At 42.6% G+C, this 26,241-nt stretch overlaps 1 protein-coding gene across 5 annotated transcripts in view; it reads right to left on the reverse strand.

The window, feature by feature from the left end:
• Window positions 1-26,241, reverse strand: part of RALGDS (ral guanine nucleotide dissociation stimulator) — a 217,691-nt gene that overhangs the window by 155,198 nt on the left and 36,252 nt on the right. Inside the window, exon 1 of one of the 5 annotated variants that reach the window (XM_072429981.1) lies at window positions 874-1,108. The exons of the other annotated variants lie outside the window; for them this stretch is intronic. Coding sequence (XP_072286082.1) covers window positions 874-969 — 96 coding nt within the window. The 5' untranslated portion in view covers window positions 970-1,108. Of the gene's footprint in view, window positions 1-873; window positions 1,109-26,241 lie in introns of those variants that run through there. 5 annotated transcript variants of the gene reach the window in all.

A 26,241-nucleotide genomic window follows, 5' to 3' on the forward strand; every position in this document is an offset into this window, starting at 1 on the left:
ATAACATAGCAAATGTTTATTATCAATAATAACTGTGTTTATGGGTCATCTTCATTTATCGAGAAGGTATTTTACTTCTGTAAAGGAGACTTCACTAGAGACATTAATGCAATCTTGATATACCCAAATATTGGCCTTGGACAGACTATTTAATTTATAGGACATTGTAAATTCAGTCTTTCTGCCGTTTACAATGGGAGTGACATGGGCAGATATCCAGCAAGAACTTGAGTTTTACTTTAGGTTTAAAAAAGAAATAACAACCCCCTCTAAAAATCCACAATCCAAACAGATTTTCTATCTACATTCTTAATCCTGAACAGATTAAATTAAATGACAATTGGTCCATTACATATGCAGAACAATTATTGGAAATTGGGAAATTTTTTAAACTTTTTTTCGTTATGGAGATCTTGTGACTTGTTTTGATGGAGCAAGGATTTAAAAAATAATTATTAAATAAAAAATACTAGTGTTTTCCATCTTAACAATTTTTCTGTCTAGCCTTCTGAGATCAATTGTCACAGCTTCTATATAGAAAAATAGAGCTGTGGCTTTTAGCAACAAGATTCCAGGTGTCGTTTTAATATGCTGCTATGGACAAAAAAACCTCTTCCAGTGTAGGTTTATAATGGTTCCTAAGAATCAATACAAATTGCAGACACATAAATACCAAGACTTGCCTTGTTATGACTGATATCATTGTTGAAAGCATCTAAGTATATGTCTGTCCCAAAACACACTGGTTCTAACCCACCTGAGATCTGAGAATAAACAATGGAAGTGCCAATCATATCACCCCTATGCCCCCTGTATTCGAGTTCCTGTATTCAGCATGCAACATAGCGGTTGTAATCACCAATGTTTACTCACTTCCTGGTCCTGTAGAGACAGTGGCATGTCCAACATACACATCTTCACTGGCTGCAGCAAAGCTTTCTGAAGGGTAAACACTGGCTTCACCTCCATCCTTGGACTGTCCAGCGTTAATGAGCCCCAAATTCTTTTGCTTTGCTATTCAGCTACAATCCAGGCTCAAAACATCAGTCTTCACATACCTCAGCCTGTAGACCTTCACCCCACAAAAATTCCCCCCTTCCTCAGTGGAGCAGTAACAAGTGACACTACTGTCTTGCAACCATTATGGAGGTGTCAGTTGCAATTTCTCTTCTCCCTCTAAGATGTGCAATGCTGTGATTCCCTCACCCCACCCTACGAGCATGCCACAGCAAGCAGGGAAGCCTCATCCTTATAGGCTCATCTGTATGCAGCAGACACACAGAACAGCTCCTCTGCCTGCAGCAGTTACAGCCTTATGAGGCCATTATGATTTTCGCCACCAGACAAGGGAGAACCAGGTTTTGAGGTTTTGGGTAGGGAGGACAAGCACTTCTATACGGCATCCACATGCAGCTGAGTCATTTAACGCGATGGTTGCTGGATGGACTGCAATCCAGGTTAGGCTATTAGCTGGTTAAACCCAATGTTGGTCAGAAAACAAGCAACAGAAAATGCTATAGAAACACCAGTGAAAGGAATCCTTTTCGCCTATAGATGTCAAGAAGAGGTTTTTAATGGTCAGCTGAGGAATCACAGCAATAGTCCATCTGTAGCAGTCCTAAGTGACCAGCTTTATTTCACAAACACAAAGCCCAGTGTGACCTCTATAGTAGGCCTAAAACAAGCCCATCACAAGATCATAGGATTGTAGGGCAGACAAGTAACCTAGTTATTGTTTTTCATTGTAAACTCATGCCAACTTTCCAAGTAGTTAGCAAATTCGGTAATATAGTAGAAAGTTGGTGTGTTGACATTTTCTATTTTAGTCATATCATTCAGTCAGTGGGCCCAATTTATTAAAGCTCTCCAAGATTGAAAAGGTAGACTGTCATGGGAGAAACTGGGAGATCCAACAAACCTGGAATGAGTCTAGTCCAGGACTGAAAACATTTGTCAATTCGTAGCAAATAATTTTTAGGAAATCTATCCCAGGGTTATTGGATCACCCAGCTTCTCCCTATGATAGTCTCCCTTCTCCAGTCTTTTCAATCATAAGCAAATTAAAGTGTTGGAAATGAAACCATCAGATATTATAAAAAAAAAAAAATAAAAAAAATTACCTAAACATTTAACTAGCAGTGCTAAAGAAAAAACTATATTGGTCTATATATTAGGGAAAAGAGATGTTATGTGTACAACCAACCACAGTTTCACACGGATCTGACAAAAAAACAAGTTTAATTTAGATTATATGCTATAGTTCAGTGGTCTCCAACCTTTTGCATGTAACGGACCACTAAATGGACGGACCCCGCGTATGCGCGGGGAACTGTGTGTCAAAACTTCCCCCAGAGTGATGTCATGATACCAGAACCCGCCCACTCTCCCATTGCAGGTCTGAGCCTGCGATGAGAGAGTGGGCAGGTTGAGTCCAGAAACACAAGCCGCACACCGCCCTGAGCCTGCGATGTCTCCAAGGTGGTCGGTGGCTCTGGCCGATACACCCCCCCAAGTGGGGTCCTTCTCCTGACCCCGCTGGTGGGTGCACTGGCAAGAGACGCAGCCCACCTGTCAGACGGTCACTAGTAGGCTGCCGACCAGGGTTTGGGGACCCCTGTTATAGGTGATAACACTGTGCTAAAATAATATTTTAGCTGGCTAGTGACACCTATATCAGTGTAAGAACTGTCTGGACACTGTCTTCCATGTATATTACAACACAGTTTCCCATCTTTTTTTCTAATTTTTTTGCAGGTCAGTGCAGATTTGATATTTTTGATTAGATCGGGTTGGAAGAAATAGAATACTAGGTAGATAAAAAATTACCTGATTTTTGTACATACCATCCAGAATATGATTTTTTTGCACAATCACTTTCAAGTTGCAAATACAATGTGCTACCTGCCTGATGCACCCATTTAATACAATGCTTTCATTACTTTAACTTTTCAGCCCCTTTGTATGCCAAACTCTAACCCTATCATTGAACATAACACTAACCCTTCATCTAACCCTCACACTAAAGCTACGTACACACGTCAAATTTTGCTCGATAATCGGCTCAGGGTGGATCCACAGACGATGAACGACGAGTGAGCCTAATGCAAGGGAAGAGGGAGAGCGCACAGCAGAGTGCCACTGTCGCTCTCCCCCTCCCCTCTCCATAGAGCAGAACGGTGCTGTATGTACAGCACTCATTCATGCATCGTGGGGTTGTCAAAAAGTGTTAGATAAAAGATTCCCACTTTTTTCCCCCTTTTTTCCTGATTGCCAATTTCATAACGCCACATTTATAAAAGGGCTGTTTTCTTACAGGGGTAATCCGGGGTTAATTGCTGTACCGTCATTATCCTAAACTGGCTTTGAGAAACTCAGAGAACTTGAATGGAGTACTGAACATAAAAGCCCTAAGCAATAAAAATGGGATTTGGGCAAAAATAGCGATTAGAGGATTTAAAACAAACACCTCTGGACTCCATTGTAGTTTAAGGCTGCACACTCTTTCAGTGCTGAAATACTTTCATAAATGGGGCGAATTGAAAATTAGTGGTATTTGTGTAACATTTATGGAATTTTTGTGGTGAAAAGGCTGCTTGCCCTTTGATTAATGGGCTCCTAAAGGGACGTCTATAAGGTGCTGGATAAATAAATGCAGTTACTTTTTTTGGAAATGTCTAGTAAACTATGCACAATTTGTATATTATAGGTAGCCTTGGAGTCACCCCAAGGTACACTACCATGGATCAGCTCTATTTTGTCTCTTCTTTTGGGCAGCATGAGATGTCTTGGAGCCAAAACATGTCACCACTGCTGGTTATACATTACTGGTCTGTGAGAATTTACAGCCCTGCAACTCATTGGCTTAACAAAACATGAAAATTTAAAAAAAAATAGCAACCAGGCAGATTTTTTATTGCAGGGAGGAAGGAACAAATGATGTCTCTTCTGCAATAAAATAAACTTTCCTGTCTGTTTGAAAAAATGTTATTAATCTCACCTTTCTTAAATTCCTTTATGGCATTGGAACCATTACTCAGTTCTCTTCCGGGTTTTAATTTGGGCTTTAACCTAATATTTGGAAAACCTTCAAATACATTTATGTAGAATTTCACAAAAAAATTCAATTTTCTTTTTATACAGTGTAAAGGTGTCAAAGTCTCTTTCAAGTTCCTATTGCTGCATCCACATTGTGGAAATTTTCCTTAATTTCCTGCCCCAAAAACATCTCAGGAAAATCTATACAAAGTGAGAGAAAACTCTAATTTCATCTAACTAAAAACATGGCACTAGTTTTTGTACTACCTAACTAGTGTCATTGAACTAGTTAGGTAGTAGCTCTAGTACTACCTAATACTCTTTATGTTGTGGTTAGACATGCTTGGATTTGTAGTTCTGCAGCAGCAGGACATTTGGGTTGCAGTGTAATATGCACATCAATATTTGTATCTGTGTGTTGCTAATACCACGCCATGGCCTCAGGGCCTGGCAGGTTGAGTCAGATGTGAAAGAATGAAAATGAGTCAGTCAATGTCCACAAGCTAAAGGAAGAGAACATTGGCCTGCCAACATATGAACAGCTACAGGACTTGTTGAAAAGGAATCCACAATAAAACACTTGTGTACTTAATACCTATGGATTCATTGCTGTAACAGCCAGCAAAACACAACACAAACAAAAGTCCACAGCAAATAATAGCGATACTTAAACATGGGTGTATTTATGTAGATTATCTGCACACATACTGCCAACCGTGGCTTCCCAGGAAAGGTAGTAGGAAGTGATAGTCAATAAACCAATTCAAAAACTGCCCATTTCAACCAGAGGCGGAAAACAGTACCCCTCAAGGTCCACCCTATCACATGGCTTAGTTATACAGCTCACCTCCATGGATCAACTAAGCCCTGGTATAGGGTAACACATAACAGGGGAGGAGTGTGTGTTCAGTGAGATGAATATGTATATACTCGAATATACACCAAACATAGGAAAATGCTTTGATGTGAGCATAAACCCAGGGCACAATTTGCTGCTGCCACTGCTTACATTTATAATGGTAATCAATAGAAATACTAATATAGTTACATAGTAGGTTAGGTTGAAAAAATACATAAGTCCATCAAGTTCCACCACTAGGGAAATAAACATATCCCAGATATAAAACCCTATAAGACATACAGACAGTTGGTCCAGAGGAAGGCAAAAAAAAAAACCCTGGTACAATTTGCTTCAACGGGAAAAAAATTCCCTCCTGATTCCATGAGGCAATCGAATGTTCCCTGGATCAACTGTCTCTGTTATCTTTACTTTAATACCTTAATAACCAGTTATATTTTGTGCTTCTAGAAAAACATCCAGCTTTTTCTTAAAGCAATCTATAGTAGTTGCTGAAACTACCTCCTGAGGGAGCCGATTCCACATTTTCAGACCTTACAATGAAGAATGCCTTTCTTATCCGGAGCTTAAACTTCTTTTCCTCCAGACGCAAAGAGTACCCTCGTGTTCTTTGTAATGATCTCAAAGTGAATACCTGGGAAGGGAGTTCTCCGTGAGTACCTGGGAAGGGAGGCAGAGTATCATTTCTAGTTGGGGCTTCTATAAATTGTACCATAAAATTATCTTGTATTAAGTTCACAAATATCCACCCTTTTGCTGTTTCTGGAGTGCCATTACTCCAGTCAATGTCAGGGTAGTTGAAATCCCCCATGTTTAAAACACTTCCACTTTTTGCTGCTTTTTCTGTCTGTACTAGTTGTTAATTTTCTATTTCTTCCCTAGCACGGGGGGGCTATAGCAGACACCAATATTTAATTGTGTTTTTTGTATCCCCACATTCAACTCCACCCATAATGCCTCAACCTCATCACTTGTTCCATCCCCAATTTCTTCTTTCACATTTACTTTCAGATCACTTCTCACATACAGACAGACACCACCGCCCTTTTGTTTGACTCTGTCTTTACGAAAGAGAGTATAACCAGGAATATTGAGAGCCCTGTCATGTGAAGAACAAAGCCAGGATTTAGCAATGCCAACTTAAGCTGCGTACACACTTCCAATTTTTGTCGTTGGAAAGGATCTTTCACGATCCTTTCCAATGACAAGGGAGTGCACGATGCATGAACGGTGCTGTACATACAGCACCGTTCATGCTCTATGGAGAGGGGAGGGGGAGAGCGACGGAGCGGCACCCTGCTGCACGCTCTCCCCTTCCCTTTCATTAGGATCGGCTGTCGTCCATCGTCCGTGGATTCGGCAGGTTGGTCATCTGGACGATGGACGGCACCGACTGTACACACGGCAGATTTTCGCCCGATAATTGGCCGATGCCGATTATCGGGCGATAAAAATCTGACGTGTGTACGTAGCTTAAGTCATAATTTTGTTTGCCAGACTTCTAGCATTGGTGAACAGGCTCTTTAAAACCGCTGCATTTACCAGCATTGTTTTGTTTTTCAGTACAACTAGTACTGCACAATCCAATGTTTGTTTTTAACATGGGAAACTCCATACATTTATCCATAGCCTTCCCCCCAACTATCCCCAACTCACCCTGCACTAGTGGCTGACCCCTGACTAACCTTTCTGTCACCTTATTTCACTGCCCCCCCCCCCCCTCTGTCCTAGTTTAAATATCCCTCCACCATTCCCTTAAATATTTCCCCTAACACAGCAGACCCCTTTTCATTTAGGTGCAAACCATCTCTGGCATACAGGTTGTACCCCAATGAAAAGTCAGCCCAGTGCTTTATGAACCCAAACCCTTCCGGTTGAAGTATTCAGTTGAAGGGATCCGGGCGACAAACTATTCTAATCAGTCCTCCTGATCATAGAATCCCCTATGACAACAACTTGTCTTTACCTTCTTGCACTTCCCCCCCAACTAGATGTGCTGCTCTCCCAGCTGTTATGGGTAGCAGTAACATCTAGAGTTGCCACGACTGGGTCTGCCACCAGCACATCTTCATATAACTTTGCAAATATGTTAAAGTGCTCAAACACAGAGCTGGCCTTCCTTTTCTGGTTGGCCCCACCACTCCCTCTAACTACAGTAACCCAACTCTCTACATGTTCATCCTGATTAACCTTGCCACCCTCCTCATCTAAGTCATTACCTACCTGCTCAATGAGCAGGAGACCCCTCTCAAGGTGATCGACTGATTTTAGTGTTGCAATGTGCTTCTCCAGCTCTCCAATGCAAGATACCAGAAGGGAGACTTGCTCACATCTTTCACAGCGGTATTCACCTAGAAGCTGTTGCTACGTTTGTGCATACATATGGCAGACTGTGCACTTAACCAAACGTTCCACCTTGCTACCACTCATTTTCCCAGTTACAATGTTTGTTTACAAGGAGTTGTAAACGTTTACTTACAATTTGTGGTTACTATAAGGTTTTAACTTTTTTCGTTTTTAAACTCCTGTTTTATAACTTCACCTGCCAAGAGTAAGCAAGCTCAAGGTGAGTCTGCCAGGAACTTAAATCACCTGTGAAACCTTGACCACTCCTCCTTAGCAAATTTACATCACATGAGCTGTTTATCTCCCCCTCCCCTTTATAAAGGGTAAGGTATTTTTTAATGTTTAAATGTGCATGGTTGTTGGCCACCAGTAGATGGCACTCATATAAAATGTGTGGACAATTCTGTCTGAGATGGCAAGAATTCATTACATACTTTACATGAGCACACATCACCATCTACTGGTGTGACCTGAATATTAACCGATATGCTTTTTCGAAAGGCGTTTTGAAGGCAAATGCCAATTTGTATGTGAGAATATACAGATTTGTTTGTAACAATAAAGTTTCAATGAAAAAGAGGACAGACATGACTGTGCCTGCTCTTTCACAACACGCTTAGCTCAGCCTGACCTACATACCAGCCCTTTAATGTTTTTGGTTATCTGTCTGCATGTTAGAATAAAAGAACCCACACAATTTTCTAGTGGCTTCAAATAAATCAGGTTTCATTCTTTCTCGGTTTAAAAACATTTTTACTGTAAAGCTGTTAAAAATAAAACCATATGCTGCAAGTGTCAAAAAGACTAAAGCAAAATAAAATTACAATACTTCATTGATACATGGTATTTTCTAAGTGGAAGCAGAAAAGTTTTTCTTTATTAGGGACATTTATTCCCTCTTACTGTCCAATGTCAACAGGAATGCAAATGAGGGTAAGATCTTTTTCAGATGTGCAGTCTAAAATTCACTGCTCCTGGATTCCTCTATATGTGCTTTGGAGCAGTTTGTAGAGTCAATCACAGAGTTTGACCAACTTTTTGTTGTGCCGTTGAGTGTGGTTGCGATTACAGTGCGGTTTAAAGAACCACAAGGGATTATAGGCTATCTGCAGTTTTCTAGGAACAAGCAAAATGGACCTGCAAAGAAATCATGTTTAACTGCAGCTAGTTGCATTTGGAATGTTTCCCCATTCATGTCAATGAGATCAGCAGTGCAAGCCTCAGAAATGCAACCGCATGCAAACACATGCACAAAATAGTACACAACCACTGTCATAAGGTTGAATGGGAGTTATTGGGAACATGGTTGAATGCGCAGTACACGTCTGCGGTTTACCGCACGTCTGAAAAAAGCCCAAATCCAAAATCTTGAGTTATTGGTAGAACAGGATGTAAGGGCTTGCCAAACCTTTTTTACCTTGGACCAGATTATACATTTTCAAACACAAGAAGGCCAAAATGGCCAAAATATTTGGTAACAAATGTAACATAGTATAACCTTGTTCAAGGTGCTCTACATATAAAAAATCATACGTTGCAGAAAATAAAAATCTGAAAATAGAACCTGAGCCTTTTCAAGCCACATTCTACATTCAACAATAACTTTGCATTACAATGTAGTATTGTGTAAGACTAGACAAATAAATATATGAAAACTTGGGCATATGCACCCCATGTGTCCACAAGGCAGCATAAGTGGCAGATTGACCGCTCCATGCCACCCCTAATGTACAGTAGATGCACAGTATAGTTGTATATTTAAAACATTTCAAGACCAAACTAACCAGCACTTACACATTTTAAACGGATAGTAGAAGCTGGCAGCTATTGCTGGCACAGATACGTGCTGGCCCTAATAATAGAGCATTGTCGATATCAGGCCCTGCCTGCAGGCCAAGCAATAGGAATGGCTGGGACAGATCCATTATTTATATGGGGGCACAGGCTGAGTTATGCTCGATTCTCATCTGGCACCCAACTCACCCCCTCCCTCGTATGGACATCGGACATTGAAGTCTGATGCCCAGGACCTGTCAAATTAGTAGCCTAGACTTTATGACTGAAGGTGTGAAGGTGTAGGAGGAACTTGTTTATACATACTTGGGAGATTTGGGAAAAGGTGCTATTACTTCCCCCATACCTCCCTATAATATAATAACTGCAAATAGTATACATCTGATTAATTTTCTCACTAAGAGTACAAGCAATCTTTCTCATTTTTTACAAACTACACTAGTTTTAAACTGTGCTCGCACAGGAAACTCGCGCACACACGTTTTAAACAGGTATTTCCAAAATGTAAGGTCGAAAGCCGTCAAACTTTAGCCTTGATAACCTATCACTAGAGATGAGCGGATTTCTCGAAAATTCAATTCAGCTGGTTCGCCAAATTTTCCGAAAAGGTTTGCTTCGATCCAAATTTATTTGCGGCGAATCCCGTTAAAAACGTCTATTTCCAGTCTGCAGAGAGCCTTGATAGTGGTGTAGAACACTGTGCCTTGCAGTAACACGCACAGGGAGTCTGCTGTGGTAGAGAAATAATACTGTGAGTCAGTATGACATGCAGATGACAGGCGTCGCTATTAGAATCACTGCACACTTCACTTATTTGGGCAGTCACGGGGCCAAAACTGACAAAATAACTCAAGTATGAACTCAGCCCTACAGGTCCATGTTAGTGTCAATAAGAAGCGCACTCCTTTTACACCCCCGTCAGCTGATTCCACATAGATGTCTACAGAACATGTTCTATTAACCGCCTATACAAGTAGAGGCCCCCCCGACAGAGTGGAGAGGGTGTCAGCAGTAAGTTTGTGTTGACGTCACTGATTTTTTTGACCTTCCTCTGTTCCCTCAGAACAATAACCCACAAAAAATGGATCCTGTCTGTGGAGCATATGCCTTCACTCAGTCAGTATTTGCTCAATAATCCATCAGTATTGCTAATGCAAAAAAAAACAGGAGTGGATCCAAAACAGAGATGACAGAAGAATGGGATATTTGCATGTCTTCTGTGTTTTGTACCCACTCCTGCTCTTGGCTACCAAATTATAAACCAATTCTGATGGGACCATACAGGCCTTAGAGCTGCTGCACAAACAGGATCCGTTGTGCGTCTCTTTTTTCCTTCATTCTGACAGATCAGAAGAAGGGTCAAATAAGTAGTGATGTCACCCAGGCCAAAAAGGCAAAATAGTGGCCCAGTGCGGAGGGTGGGAGAACAGCTTGAGAAATCCCAGAGTGCCACAATGACATAGTGGTGAGGTGGAAGCAGCATGAGGAGACCACAGAGTGGTACAATGACAGAGTCTGGAGGTGGCGGCAGCATCAGGAGGAGGTAACATGGCCATATGTAGAATATGTGGGCAGAAGGTGAAGCATGGCCAGAGTGGCACAATGACAGAGTATAGAGGTGGCAGCAGCAGCATCAGGCGGAGACCACACAGTGGCACAATAACACAGAAGAGTGGTGGAGGCCTAAATCTGGCGCAGGCCGAGGTCGCAGCAGAGTAAGGAGGCGTGTCAGAAGTCGCAGCGAGAGGCCCCAGCTCCCGGTGTCATCTAGCGGTCGTGTCTTGACCATCAACCCAGCGAAATCAGACACCCCCAGCCAACAGTCGGTGGGTTTGTCAGACACAACCCTTAGTTGGCATGGTCCAACCTCTGTCCTTTGCTGTTCCCTCAGCCACAGAAGTTTTGTATGCTGTGGGCTCGGCTCCACTATACAACGAGGACGAGCTAGTAGAGGACAGTCAGCAGCTACTGCCCAGCCAAGATCTGGAGGTGAAATCCGCCACTTCCTCCGCTAGGCGGGAAAGTAGTGATGAGGAGAGTGGCGTGGGAGGTGGTGTTGCGAGCAGTCAGGCTCCTGACCCAGAGACCGTTGAGGAGGACATCAGTGACGTGCAGACACTACTCGATGATGATGAAGCCGATCGCACTTGGGAACCAGGTGAAGAAGGGGCTTCATCATCATCAAGAGAAGAGGGTGGCAGCTTGCCCGTGAGGCAGCGGCTGAGCCAGCAAGGTGGTAGCATGGCTGGGAGTCAGCAGGGTGGCAGCAGTGAAAGGTCGGGAGCCAAACGTGCCCGAGGTAGACCACCTGCTTCGCAGCAGCCTACCTGCCCAGGAAGTAGTGGTGCAGGGGTTCACGGAGGCAGCAGGGGTAGCAGTCAGTCAGTGCAGAGTGTTGGGGGGAAAATATTCACCTACTCGAAGGTGTGGCAGTTTTTTGTTAAGCCGCCGGAGGGGGTCAACATGGCTATATGTAGAATATGTAGGCAGAAGGTGAAGCGTGGCCAGGGTGTCAATGTTGGCACCACAGCCCTGCGTCAACAAATGCAGCGTCACCATAAAGTGGCCTGGGAGAACCGTGGCTCCGATGTGGTGGTCCAGCCTGCCGCAGCAACCGCTGCATCACCCAGTGGCAGGCAACGGGTTTCAGGCAGTTAAGGCTCCACCACCTCAGCTGAAAGGAGCTGTATGTCATTTCCATCTTCTGCTGGTCCAGATGCTTCTGCTCCTCCTACTCCTCGTCAGTCAATGCGTCAGCAATTGATCACCGAAGCGACTGCCAATAGACAACAGTATGCGTGCACTCATCCAACGACGCAGAAGCTGAATGTGCTCCTGTCCAAGTTGCTGGTGCTGCAGTCCCTCCCTTTCCAAGTGGTGGACTCTACACCTTTCAGAGAACTGATGGCTTGTGCCGAGCCCAGGTGGAGAATCCCAAGCCGTCATTTCTTTGCGAAAATAGCAGTACCAGCCCTGCACAAATATGTAGAACAGAAGGTGGGCCAGTCCTTGAGCCTGTCGGTGTCTTCCAAAGTGCACGGCAGCGCCGTGTGGAGCTGTAACTACGGTCAGGGACAATACATGTCCTTTACGGCCCACTGGGTAAATATGGTTCCTGCACAGCCACACCAGCAACTTGGCCAGGTGACAACGCTTCCGCATCCATGTTCTCACACCGCTGGTTCTGCGACAACTGTCTCTGCCTCCTCACCCTCCACAATGTCCTCAGCTTCCACTGCAGGGACAATTCACAGTGCCCCTCCAGCATACCACATGTGCAGGGAACGGCGGTGTCACGCTGTTCTGCACCTGGTTTGCCTGGGTGAACGGAGTCACACAGGGGAGGAACTGCTCCGTGTGATCCATCAAGAAATCTAATCCTGGCTTTCTCCGCGACAACTCAAAATCAGAACCATGGTGACGACAACGGGGAGAACATTGTGTCAGTGCTGCGTCAAGGAAGGCAAGTGCCCTGCATGGCATACGTCTTCAATCTGGTTGTCAGGCAGTTCCTGAAGTCTTCCACCTATCTGCAAGACATCATAAAAATGGCCAGGAAACTTTGCATGCACTTCAGCCACTCGTACATCACAAAGCACACCCTCCTTGAGCTGCAGCGGCAGAACGGCCTCCCCCAACATAGGCTGATATGCGATGTTTCCACCCGTTGGAATTCCACCCTCCATATGTTGGACCCTCGCTACTGGTCTGAAATGGGGGCCTTTTTTACACCCGCTGAGAGGGAGGACAAACTGAACTACTACAGAGACATCCTATGTAGTCAATTGACCACTGCCTATCTGCGCCATCGTCCAACCTCTCGCAGGTCTGACTGGGGGGGCCCTCTGCACCCACGTTCCACTGCCATCGCTGCTGGGGAGGGGTGGGGTGGCAGGAGCAGTACCAGCTCCATCAGCAGCAGCCTGAGTCTAGAGTCGCTGATGAGCAGTTTTCTTAACCCGCATAGTGAAGAAACTACTCACCAGCTGCTTGACATAGAGCAGAACCTGAACCAGCAGGTGGTGGCATACTTAGAGTGCACCCTGCCAGCCGTCATTAAAAATCCGCTGTACTACTGGGCAGCCAAACTGGATTTGTGGCCGCAACTGGCCAAGTTTGCCCTGGAAAAGTTACCCCAAGAAGAACTGGCCAGTCCACCCAAAATGAGGAGAGACTGACCTTTGTCAAGATGAATCAGTAGTGGATCAGCAAGGATTTCCACCCACCAATGCCTGATGCATCTGATTAGATGATCCATGCTGCCTCACCCAAACCTTGACAAAAGAGACTAGTTTCTTCTAGCTACCTGCCTTGGGTACTGGTATTGCCACCCACCGCCCCACTCTGTCACTGTGTCACTTTGTGGTCTCCTGATGCTGCTGCTGCCATCGCCACACCATGTCAGCTTGCCACTCTGTGGTCTCCTGATGCTGCTGCTGCCATCTCCACACTATGTCACCTTGCGACTCTGTGGTCTCCTGATGCTGCTGCTGCCATCTCCACACTATGTCACCTTGCCACTCTGTGGTCTTCTGATTCTGCTGCTGCCATCTCCGCACTATGTCACCTTGCCACTCGGTGGTCTCCTGATGCTGCCGCTGCCACCACCACCTCTAGACTCTGACATTGTGCCACTCTGTAGCCTCCTGATGATGCCGCCACCTGCAGACTCGGTCATTATGCCACTCTGTGGTCTCTGTCTGATGCTGCTGCTGCCGCCACCTCCAGGCCCTGTCATTGTGCCACTCTGTGGACTCCGCCTGATGCTGCTGCTGCCGCCGTCACCTCTAGGCTCTGTCATTGTGCCACTCTGTAGCCTCCTGATGCTGCGGCCACCTCCAGACTCTGTCACTGTGCCACTATGTGGCCTCCTCCTGATACTCAAATACATCACAGAAGTGAACTGAGAATATATTTTTTGTACTGAAATAGACCACTAAACGCTTTCACCACAAATAACTGCAACAGTGAACTGCGTATATATTTTTCTTTTTGTACTGAAATAGACCACTAAACGCTTTCACCACAAATAACTGCAACAGTGAACTGCGTATATATTTTTCTTTTTGTACTCAAATACGTCACTAAATGCTTTCACCACATATAACTGCAACAGTGAACTGCGTATATATTTTTCTTTTTGTACTCAAATACGTCACTAATTGCTATCACCACATATAACTGCAGAAGTGAACTTAGAATATTTTTTTATTTTTGTACTGAAATACGTCACTAAATGCTTTCACCACAAATACCTGCAACAGTGAAGTGCGTATATATTTTTCTTTCTGTACTGAAATAGGCCACTAAACGCATTCACCACAAATAACTGTACCAGCGAAGTGCGTATATATTTTTCTTTTTGTACTAAAATAGACCACTAAACGCTTTTACCACAAATAACTGCAACAGTGAACTGCGTATATATTTTTCTTTTTATACTCAAATTTGTCACTAAACCCTTTCACCACATATAACTGCAGAAGTGAACTTAGAATATTTTTTTATTTTTGTACTGAAATACGTCACTAAACGCTTTCACCACAAATAACTGCAACAGTGAACTGCGTATATATTTTTCTTTTTATACTCAAATACGTCACTAAACGCTTTCACCACAAATAACTGCAACAGTGAACTGCGTATATATTTTTCTTTTTGTACTCAAAGACGTCACTAAACACTTTCACCACATATAACTGCAGAAGTGAACTGAGAATATATTTTTCTTTTTGTACTGAAACAAGTCACTAAAAGCTTTCACCACATATAACTGCAACAGTGAAGTGTGTATATCCTTTTTTTTTTGTACTGAAATAGGCCACTAAATGCTTTCACCACAAATAACTGCAACAGTGAACTGCGTATATATTTTTCTGGATATATAAATTGCTGGGATGACAGAGCTGTATAGTCTGATTGTCAAAAAGGCGTAGGCTTCAGTAAGGAGACAGCCAGAGAGACAGGTGCGGCCACAAGTGTTTGACGGGCAGTGGGGCAAAAACAACCAGACAGAAGGCCAGGGCATAGTGAGTATCCAAGCAAAAGGTCAGGGCAGGCAGCAAGCAAAAGCATTGTCAGTTTACAAGCAGAAGGTCAGGGCAAGTGCAAAGCAAAGGCGTTGTCAGTATCCAAGCAAAAAGGTCAGGGCACGTGGCAAGCAAAAGCATTGTCAGTATCCAAGCAGAAGGTCAGGTAACAGTAGGCAGGTACAAAATAGGTCTGTACCAGGGAAAGTCCCAGGCGCTAAGGAGCTGGTTTAAAGTCACAGCAACATCCACCATTACAAAGCCTAAAATAGCCTCTGCCCCTTAAGGGAGCTCCTCCCCCCCTGTGCTGTGTCAGAGTGTGCATGACTGCCCACAGACATGTGAGACCAGCAGGGCAGACAGGCGCAGGATGCCACACGACTGTTTAATGGGGAGTGCAAAAAAAAAGCAACAGGTAGTGTGACAGCAAAATGACACACCCTGCCATGCCCCAAATTTGTGGGCCCTTAAAAAATGAATACACAAAAACTGTTTAAACCATGATTGATCAAACTAAATTTCTTTTATAGTAAATTTAACAAATAACAGATTATTTTAGAGGCTGGATGAAAAGTTTGGTGCAATTTAGTAGTTAAAGAGGAAGTGACCTGAAAAATGGCCTAAACAAAAAAAAAAACAATCCACTTACCTTCTATCCCGCAACTCAGTCAATGGGTCCGGAGCTGTCTTACACCGGGTCCAGCGTCATCCCGGCATCTGTCACAGAGCTGGTGAGCCATGGTGCCGCCATCTTTGCCTCTTCGTTCGTCTTCTTCTTCCTACGCCACCCAAACCAGGCACGAGATTGGGTGACATAGGTTGGAAAAAAACTCAGCTATAGTATTTTAGAGTATTGGCGGTGGTTAAAGTTTAATGTAAGTTCTTCTAGAACTGGGTGCCAACCCTTATTCAGTAAAGTGAAAAATAAGGAGGAGAAGAAAAAGCAGGGTTTTTCTGGCACAAAAAGTGTACTGTATTATATTTTCAATGAGTAATACCAAATACAAAACATAACAGGTTCAAAGATAGGCCACAATAGTTTTTTGTGGTCTGAACAATATCACTTTGGCCCTAGGGGGCAAAAAACATAGCAGATTCAAAATAGACCACAATAACTTCTTGTGGTTTAAACAAACTCACTTTGCCCCTAGGGGGTTCTAGACATAAAACATTTAATTATAAAAAATCTACAAGCAAATAATAGTATTATTCTAGGGTAAGTACATATTCCAGAGATGTATACAAAGGAAAGAAAAAACTTCTTTAACCACCTGGGCGTTACACTGATGTCTAGATTTCTGTTCCAAAAGCGTTACACTGTTTTTCATGAAATTTTTTTTTTAAATTGTAGACCTGTAACTTTCAGAAATATGTCGGAACAGGGGTCTAGTAGATATCATGAATATAAAAAATGTTTAAAACACACAATCATGTAAAAAAAAAAAAAAATTACTTTTAATAAAATTAAAGGAAAAACACAAAAATCAGCTTAAACATGACTACATAAATAAATCAAAAATACTGAAAATACTGAAAAAGCAATAACTCTGTATATTGTAAAATACTATATTATTCTAAAACACCTCCCTAGTGTGGTAAATTTTAAAACAGGGGGCTGCACAGAGTCCAACGTTACATTCAGGGCAGTGGAACCGGGTTTCCTTCCGGATCTTTTTCCCATCCTCCCCTCTCTTGGAGCAGCACACCACACACATTCTTGTGTGTTTTTTCTTTCTTTGGGTTTGGTGGATTGTGCTCTGGAAAATGACGAGCACTCAGGCGTAGCGGGTTCACCGCGTATGAAGCACGTCGTCCAAGTTGAATTGCATCCTCTTCTGGTGTTAGGTGTTTCACACATATAGCTTCACATATTTTCCAAATTAATTCAGGGTGGGGTACAGGCGTGTCATTTTGTTTTTTGAATAGAATGTATGCATTCCACAAACACTGTTCCACTAGACGACGAAAGATTTTTTTACAGTACTTTCTCTGTTGTTTTCTGACCGCTGGATAAAAAGTCATGGCCTGGTCAGCTCTGTCAACACCCCCCATTGTGCAGTTATAGTCGATGACTACCTGGGGCTTCAGAACGTCCTTCCCACTTCTTGTTCTGGTTTGAACCATGGAGGTGTTGTGAACAGTACTCATCATGCAGACATCCTTTTTATCACGCCATCGGAGAGCCATCATTTTTCCTTTCTGCCAGGCAACTTTAATCCCAGGCTTGAGCTTTTGTGCAGTGAAATTGGCTGGCAAAGGCTCAATAAGAGTTAGCACAGAAGATGTTGCCATTCCATAGGAACTAAATCTGGGATTAAATTTTGTGCCTTTGCCTGTATATATGACAGAGTTCCAGATATATCCAGATTTGGATTCGTACAGCATAAAAGACTTGATCCCAAACCGTGCCCTCCTGGACGCTATGTACTGCACCCAGCTTAGTCTCCCTTTATATGACATCAAACTTTCATCCACAGGAATGTCCCTTTATGGCACATAGCAGGTTTTGAAGTTATTGATAATCATTTTATAAACCTCCCAAATTTTTTTTAGCTTGGGGGCAGGATGGGTGGTCTCATCAAAATCATCATTGTTTGTAAAACCGCCGGCCGGCTTCTTCTCCGCCGGCCGGCTTCTTCTCCGCCGGCCGGCTTCTTCTCGGAGAAGGCACCGACGCTGGAGGGGGAACACAACGCTGGATGATCACAGCGGGACCAGGTAAGAAGCCGGCGGAAAAGAAGATGCCGGCCGGCTTCCAACCTGGTCCCGCTGGTTCTCGGAGAAGGCACCCGACGCTGGAGAGGGAGATCGACGTTGGAGGACGACGCTGGAACACGAACACGACGCTGGATGATCACAGCGGGACCAGGTAAGTGATGATTTTAATACAGGGAGAAAAGTTCGGGCTTATCGATAATTGTAACTTTTTTTAGCCCGAACCAAGGTCAGGCTTAACGGTTGGGTGGTTAAGGACACACCTATGTAGGGGAGCTCTACAACCGTAGGTAACATCTAGATCCTGTGTAGCTGTTTGCGTGCAGAGGAGCAGGGGGATCCCAGAGGCGCCGCCCATTTGTAAGACAGCGTCTCCGGGACCTACCCCCACTCCACATGCACGTTGCCAGCGTCTGGGGAAGACCCAGAGGCCGGTCTATTGACGTAAGGCTGGGGGGCGGGGTCAATGGCGCCACCTACCCAGCCCACGTCATCATAGATGGAGGCAGAGGGCAGACTCCCAGGTGCCCAGGCTCAATGCTGCGGCTGATCACAGACCTGTCCCAGCACAGCATCACCGTCTAAAAAGATGGGGACATACAAGGAGAAGCAAACCCCGCTCCTTATAGGGGGGCCGGGCCAGACAAAAAGCGCCCAGGGTAACCGTCCCTACAAGTTGGGCGGGAAGGGGGGAGGCTTCGCGCACCTACTCATTCTAGATTGCCTAGGCGACCGTGAATTAGGGGGCGGTGCTGCACTTTTTTTTTATTAAACAAAGGGTGCTGCACTTAAAAAACAAAAACAAACAGAATTTTTACTTCCTATAAAAAGGTTGTCTACCCTTTTATGTAAAGTGAAACTTCTGAGTTTAGGTACACTTTAAATATTACATGTTTTATAGAGATTTATACAACCACCCAGGAAAAAAGAGACAGAGGGACCTGGATTATTTGAAAAAACAGGTCACATGATCAAATGCCTGGGCCAAATATTTGATCAGCAAACAAAGACATTTTCTCCAGGAAAGTTTTTATATTACTGTTTGTCATAGCTTTAGTCTAATATGAGTTTATCATAGCTTTAGTCTACTTTTAAGACATTTTTAAGTCAAGATTTTATCACCACTTACATGACAGAAGTGCCTCCTTAGAAAGTAATACTGTTTAGGTTCTTTACCAAAATTTCTTTGTGTCAAAGCTCAGCTGAGTGGGACAGCATTTTCTAAGAAATGTTATTTTGTAACTGTAAAGCACAAATGGCTCCTTTCAGAAAAAATCAATGCTTAATAAAATTATGAAACATTTGTTTTGGTGTTCCAGAATCTATCTGTGGTTTTATCAGTTGGCTTTGTCAAGGGAAAAAAAGGTAATTAAACCAGGGAAGCACGCAGAAGCCAATAAATAACTCAGAGCCTAGCCTTGACCTGAACACCTCACAGGAAGATCCACATCCGCTTTTCAGCACATGGGAAAGATATGGCGACAGACAGACATCGGAGACATGCACAATTTGGTGACAAGGTCACAGCAAAGGTTTTAAAAACATCACCAGTGACACCAACAGAAAAACAAAACTGTGACCTTGTTCCAATCAGAATGTTGAGAATGTTGAAGAAAAATAATATTATTAATATTAAAAAACACAATAGTTTATCAGTCTTATCACTGGAACCCATAATCCAGCTTATAACTGGAAACCATCATCCCACTTATCACTTGGACCCATCATCCAACTTATCACTGGGGCCCATCATCCAATTTATCACTAGAGCCCATTATCCACCTACCTTATCACTGGAACCCATCATCCAATTTATCACTGAGACCCCTCATTCAATTTATCTATAGACATTGTCTTGATGGGAGATGGTTGCCAACTAAATCTTAGAATGTCACCAGGGAACAGGGTTCTGGGTCTGACACTCTGCATTTACTATTGTCAAAATGAACCTTTAAAACAGAGGTCGACAAACCAGATTTGGCCTAGCCAGTAGTTTGTTCTGGCCTAACCTACCCTGGCCGATCTGGCCTAATCCTGGCCAGAAACGCAATCCTGGCCTTATCCTGCCGGCCGGATCGGCCAGGGGGCATTAAGCCAGAACAAACTACTGGAGCCGGAGCTCCGGAGCAACATGCAGCTCTTGAGCCTTCTCTTGCTGTGGCTCCCCTATTTACCACGGCCGGCTTTAACACTTCCACCACCGGGGTAAATAGGGAACGCCCCCTGAAGGGAAATCCATCGCCTCTGCAATGCATACGGAGGAGAGGAATTTCCCTTCAGAGGTTGTTCCTGGTGGGGGGTGGAGCCATTAGGGCGGGACTCGAGAGAGAGTCCGGCCTATTGTGCTCCTGCCGACCCCTAAATTGGCCCAGTGGCCACAAAAGTTTGCCTACCTCTGCTATAAAATGTGGCCCTCCATTATACATAAATGCACAAAGCCTGCCAGAAGACCAATACGTTTTAATGCAATTTGACACACAAATTTAATTTCTAAAATTATCAGATTAAGGGGGAAATCTATGCAGATGTAAAAGCCATCACTGGTCCAGTTAGTAAGTTGGTAAAGTCCAGTTGGTAAATATTTCATTTTTACATATAAATGGCAAGATTACAGACATTCATATGTCCAACCTCCTCCTGTACTCCAATGCAAAGAAGCACTCTAGGAGAAAGAGGGCCAGCAAAATTGAGGCCTTACTGTGGGGAAGATAGAACATGATAGCTTAAAAAATGTGCTGCTTGGTCAAATTACAAGAATTATTGAGGATGGAATGGCCAGAAACTGACATTCATCAAGAATCCAAAACACAACCTTTCCTTGAAACATAGAAGAGTTTCATTGCTACACCTAATACTCCCACAAAAATAAAATTGTACAATCGTTTTCAACATACAACATGGTACCTAGGAAGGGAGCTGGAACATGATCCTTCTCTAGAAGTTGAATCACTGCTGAAGTAAGCAATTGTGTTTAATGATATTACTGTTTGGGTTGCACGTTTTATTATATATATTTTGTAACTGCACTATCATCTGTATGCTGATGACTATTAAAATAATATTTTGTATGTATTACTGTTCACCGATATACCGTGTTTTCCCGATGATAAGGCATCCCCATCAAATAAGCCACCCCCCGATTTTTGCTAAAAAAATTAAAATAAAGCACCCACCGCAAATAAGACACCCACCGATACCTGCCACTGTGTTCCTTTGTGTGACTCCTCGATGCTGGCTGCAGTGCAGAGTGAAACTGAAAGTAACTTCAAAGGACAAGCAAGCTGCTGATCCCTGCCCTAACGGAGTCTGTTACCCGGTTGTAGAAGCCAAAAAAAAAGCGAGTCAGTGAACAGAAGGGGACAATGAATGGCACATAGTGATCAGAAGGGGACAATGAATGGCACAGAGTGATCAAAAGGGGACAATGAATGGCACAGAGTGAACAGAAGGGGACAATGAATGGCAGAGTGATCAGAAGAGGACAATAAATGGCACAGAGTGAACAGAAGGGGACAATGAATGGCACAGAGTGAACAGAAGGGGACAATGAATGGCACAGAGTGAACAGAAGGGGACAATGAATGGCAGAGTGATCAGAAGAGGACAATAAATGGCACAGAGTGAACAGAAGGGGACAATAAATGGCACAGAGTGAACAGAAGGGGACAATAAATGGCACAGAGTGATTAGAAGGGGACAATTAATGGCACATGAGTGATTAGAAGGGGACAATTAATGGCACATGAGTGATCATGAGTGATTTTCAACAATAAATGTGTACTGTAGTCTTTTTCATGGAAAAATAAGACATCCCCCTGAAAATAAGACCTAGGGCATATTTCTGCATTTCAAAAAATATATGACAGTGCCTTATCATAGGGGAAACAGGGTATGCCTATTTTTGTGTTATGGTACTTGCACTGTTGTTTATGCCTTGAAACTCTCCTTTGTAATATCCTGTATATATGATTCTGTGTGTATTACTGTTTATCACTGTTAAACCTTAATAAAAATATTTGAAAAAAAAATGTGCTGCTGAATTGTCTAATCACAGTCTGGGGATAGCTTATGGACCAGGCTGTATTGCTTAACATTGACAAAGCCTGCAGAGAGGTCTTGGATGGACTGTGTCTAAATTACAAAACCTCAGTGCCTAGGTCACAAGACTTCAGCTAAAAATTGTCAGAAAAAAACATTTTCAGTTTATGTATTTCAACTGTGTACCTAGATGTTTTCCTAGTGTGCAACACTGGTTACCCTATGCATTAATGCAGTGCACCATGACAGGAAGATTAAAAGTGAGCATATCTGCATATCTGCGGCTTCTTTCCAAGACTGTGCTCATTACATCTAACCAGCATGAAGCTGGCCCTGTCATTCCACCCCAACAATTTGTATAAGCACAGGTGATTGTCTCTTTATTGCATTCCAAAGAACAGATATTGATTCCAGAGAAAGAAGGCAGTGTTTCTACAAAGCATTATTTTGTAGTGATATCAGTTTCATATTTCATCTATAAGGACAAGGTTGAACCAGCAATGAACCAGTAGCTGCTGTAAAGAAATGAATGTTTCTCTGTGACCTACCAAGCAACAAGAATGGAAAATAAAAGGCTGCCAGGGTTCTCCACCATACAGACACCAACTTCAATATAGGGATTTGAATGCCTTAGCGCACTGCTGTTCCCATTCCAATGGAGGAAGTTGTTGGTTAGGTCTTTATGCTAGTGGTAGGAATTTCTGACAGCAATACTTCGCTATAGCCATATAGGAAAAAACTAAAGTATTTCTAGAGAAAAGATTTTTTGGCAGGCCAGGGCTGACAGTTTTTATCCTTTTCCCAAAAACGTAATGGTAACACAAACTACATCTTGCGCTCTACTCAGAGGAGGATCATGCACTTGCCTCTTCTCTGACACTTTTGGCATAGGCCTCTTTGCTATATTTCCTGCCTTACAATAACAGGAAGACCTGATCCAGAGGGATTGAGGGGTGGGGGCAGGGTGTTCCCCCCCCCCCCCCATACAACATGGGCAAAAGTGCAAAGTGAATTATTCTGTCCTTACTCATTTTGCAGATGAGGGGAAAAGGCTTTATTTAGCTGCAGATGATAAGTTAACCTACAGAGGAAGAGTTAACCTACAGAGGAGCAGGGGAACATCTAATGACAGATAAAAACAATATATTTTTTCACATTGATAGATGGGAATAAATCTCATCAACTTTTGTTTGTGGCCTTAAGGGAAAAAGCAGCTCAGAACTTGTGTTCCAAAATCTAGAACTGCATTGCTCATATAAGAGATGCTCCTATTTTTTATCTTGGTATGAAAATATTGGCCATTACTAATTCTCCAAGAGGTAATAATATATTACTCATACAGTCAGAACTTTTCTAGCTGGTGAAAAAACCTAGCTGAACCTTTACCATCTTATGGGCAACACTGAAGGTTGTAAAATGCTCTGTTGTAAAAAGATGATTAAGGCAGATCTGGACATACTGTAGATTGCAGCAAGCTTTGCCAAATCTAATCTATAGCTAAATATGGCTGCCCCAATGTACATTTACGTACACATTTTGAAAACATTATCACTCAGTTACACAGCTCTTTTTTGCATGTATACCATAGGACCAATGGTTTCTGGACACCTCTCATATCTACACTATATGCCCAAAAGTTTTGGGTACAGTTTTTCAGGTGCAGGATACAGTTCAGTATGCAAAACCATTTAGACAATTGTGCATTTCCTTACTTGTAATACACTTTGGGGATGGCCTTTTTCTGATCTATTCAGAATAAAATGCTTTGATTTGTTTGTTGAGAAAAAACCTAACCTTAGTACCTTTTGGATAAATTTGAATGCTGGGTTGGGTGGTTGAGTTCTGAGTGGGTTTTCTCCTCCCATATTAGTATGTGACCTAATAGAAATCATATTTCAGTCAATTGCCAACCCTAAAGTTATTAGAAACACTGGATAAAAAAGATCATGCTCTTAATATATCCCCTGAAATGTGTCTGGATTGAGATGGTCTCCTGCTTATGGAATTTACCTAGCTGCTTTTGTATAGTTGACAGGCATCATTCCCATGACAATTTTAATGGGGATGCTTCACTTGTTTTGAATGTATTAATTATCACTTCCATTGAATATTGATTGTATACCTACTTGATGCCACAATACAATTGTATCCTTGCCTAAAAAAAACCCAGCTCCCTCTATTCTTTTTTGAGATTGTTTTTTTTATGTGACCTCACAAATGCTTATTTAGCTGAATGGTCCCAAATTTCCACACTGTTATAGCCACATATGGGGTTAACTCTGTAATAATGTCAATGGTTCTAGAATGGGATGTCCAACAAGCTTACATAAGCATGAGGGTCAGGTGTCCACCAACAATTAGAAATACATTGTATATCTAAGAAAATATTAGGAAACGAATATTAGAATTTTGTGCCAACCAACTGAAAAATCATTCTGACCAAAATTTCCATTTGTTAATGGTGGTTAGCATTTGATTTTGTACCTAGAATAATATAAATTTTAATATGCTTTTATCATTTTGCTGCATGTGTGCATCCTTAAAATTGTCCTTTGTGTCTGAGCTAGTAAGTCTGCCTGTCAATTTCTTTTACATGGATGCCTGCCCAGTAAATTGGATGACATGTGACCTAGTTTCTGTAGGAAGGGCTGGAGCTGCTGTAGTAATCTGAGCTGTAAAAGAGAAGCCAGTTACAAATTAACCCATACCATTCTCTTAGGAGAAACCTGGACCTACAGTGTGCTGTGTAGTTTTAGATTCAGTTCCTTCTACTTTGCCACATAGACCCCCTCACAGTCCAATATGCTGTGCTTTGAAATTGATTTGTAAAGTGGAGATGTCACAGTTTGCACTATTCACAAAACAACTGCAAAAAAACAGCATAAATAGCACATCATCTGCAATACAGGCACATTGCAACATGTTTAAAGAGTGTGCAGGAAGTTGATTTGTAAAGTGGAGATGTCACAGTTTGCAATATTCACAAACAACATCAAAAAAAAAAAAAAAAAAAAACAACAACATTCATAGCACATTATCTGCAATACAGACACATTGCAACATGTTTAAAGAGTTTGCAGGTACATAAATATGTCTGTTCATCTGCCAAATGTGCACTTATGTTAACCCTGCCCGGTAGCTTTTGCTGGGCTACTCAGCAACTTCCACTCTCAGATCTCTTGAACATAAAAGCTAATTTTTCTGTAGTCCAAGATAGAAACTAGGAAGCTTTTTGAGATAACACAGGAATTGTGCAGAGGACACGCAACATGTTTTCTTTGCACTTGCCAAAAATAAAGAACAAAATGCTTCATAAGGAATATTAAACAGACACAAATTAGGCAAATAAGAGAAGGTACGGTAATTGTTAGAGACACCTTAGTTCAGTGGTCGTCAAACTTTTCGGTCCGGGCGGACCAAAAAAATTACCGGCTTCGGACCGCGCATGCACGAGGAGCCAGGTGTCACTCAAAGAGGAAGAAACTTCCCCTTGCTGGCGATCGCTGCTTTAGAGAATATTTACTATTTTAGGTAGATGCTGCAGAATAGATAATGAGCTTTTTATAAAACTATATGATAGCTATTCTTAACCAAGGTTCCTCTAAAGGTTGTCAGGAGTTTTCTGAGTTGTGGTTGATTGACTTCTATTTGATGGTGCCTCAATCATTCCAGGCCCAGCACCACTTGGTGGAGCCAACCTGCTAAACACTGATGTTAGTTTTAGCTGTCTGTAAGAGTGGCCTTCTTATCACTATTGTAAAGGGGGGCATTTGTTTCACTGATCACCAGTGTAAGGGACATTCTTCTCACCAATCCCCAATGAATTAGTTTTAACAGGGATTCCCTGAGACCTAAAAATTATTTCAAGGCTTCATTTTGGGGGGAAAGAGGTAGAGAAATGCGTTCTAGAACGTTATTGTGATCCGCTCACAGATCTACGTGATCCGCTCACAGATCTGCTCTTACCAATATGAAGGCTTCCCATTCCTCCTCTGTATTTATTTTCTATGATGAAAAGGGGACACAGAAATATCAGAAACACACAGTGATTAATGGAGACAAACCAAACTCATTGGTGGCTGGGGACATGGCCATAAATTGCATTTTGCAACAGTTTTTTGTAATTTTCATTCTAAACATTCGATTTTTTTCATTGGCTCATGCAAAACATATCTAGTGGGTAGTTTGACTTTTTTAGCTCCTGTTTAACCCTTACAGACCTGAGCAAATTTTACATTTCCACTCTGGGTCTGTTTGTTAAGCTTTTACTTGGTCATCACATAAGATAACAAAAAATCCATGCTCATGGAGAAACAAATCTTATCTTGTGGCAATATTGCTGAGCAAAATATTTTTTCTATGTAAACTATAGCCAAAAACACTTTTTTATTTTCACCAATTAGGAATAAAATATTTTCTACTGTA

The sequence above is a fragment of the Pyxicephalus adspersus genome, chromosome Z, assembly GCF_032062135.1.
Source record: "Pyxicephalus adspersus chromosome Z, UCB_Pads_2.0, whole genome shotgun sequence".
Lineage (NCBI taxonomy): Eukaryota > Metazoa > Chordata > Amphibia > Anura > Pyxicephalidae > Pyxicephalus > Pyxicephalus adspersus.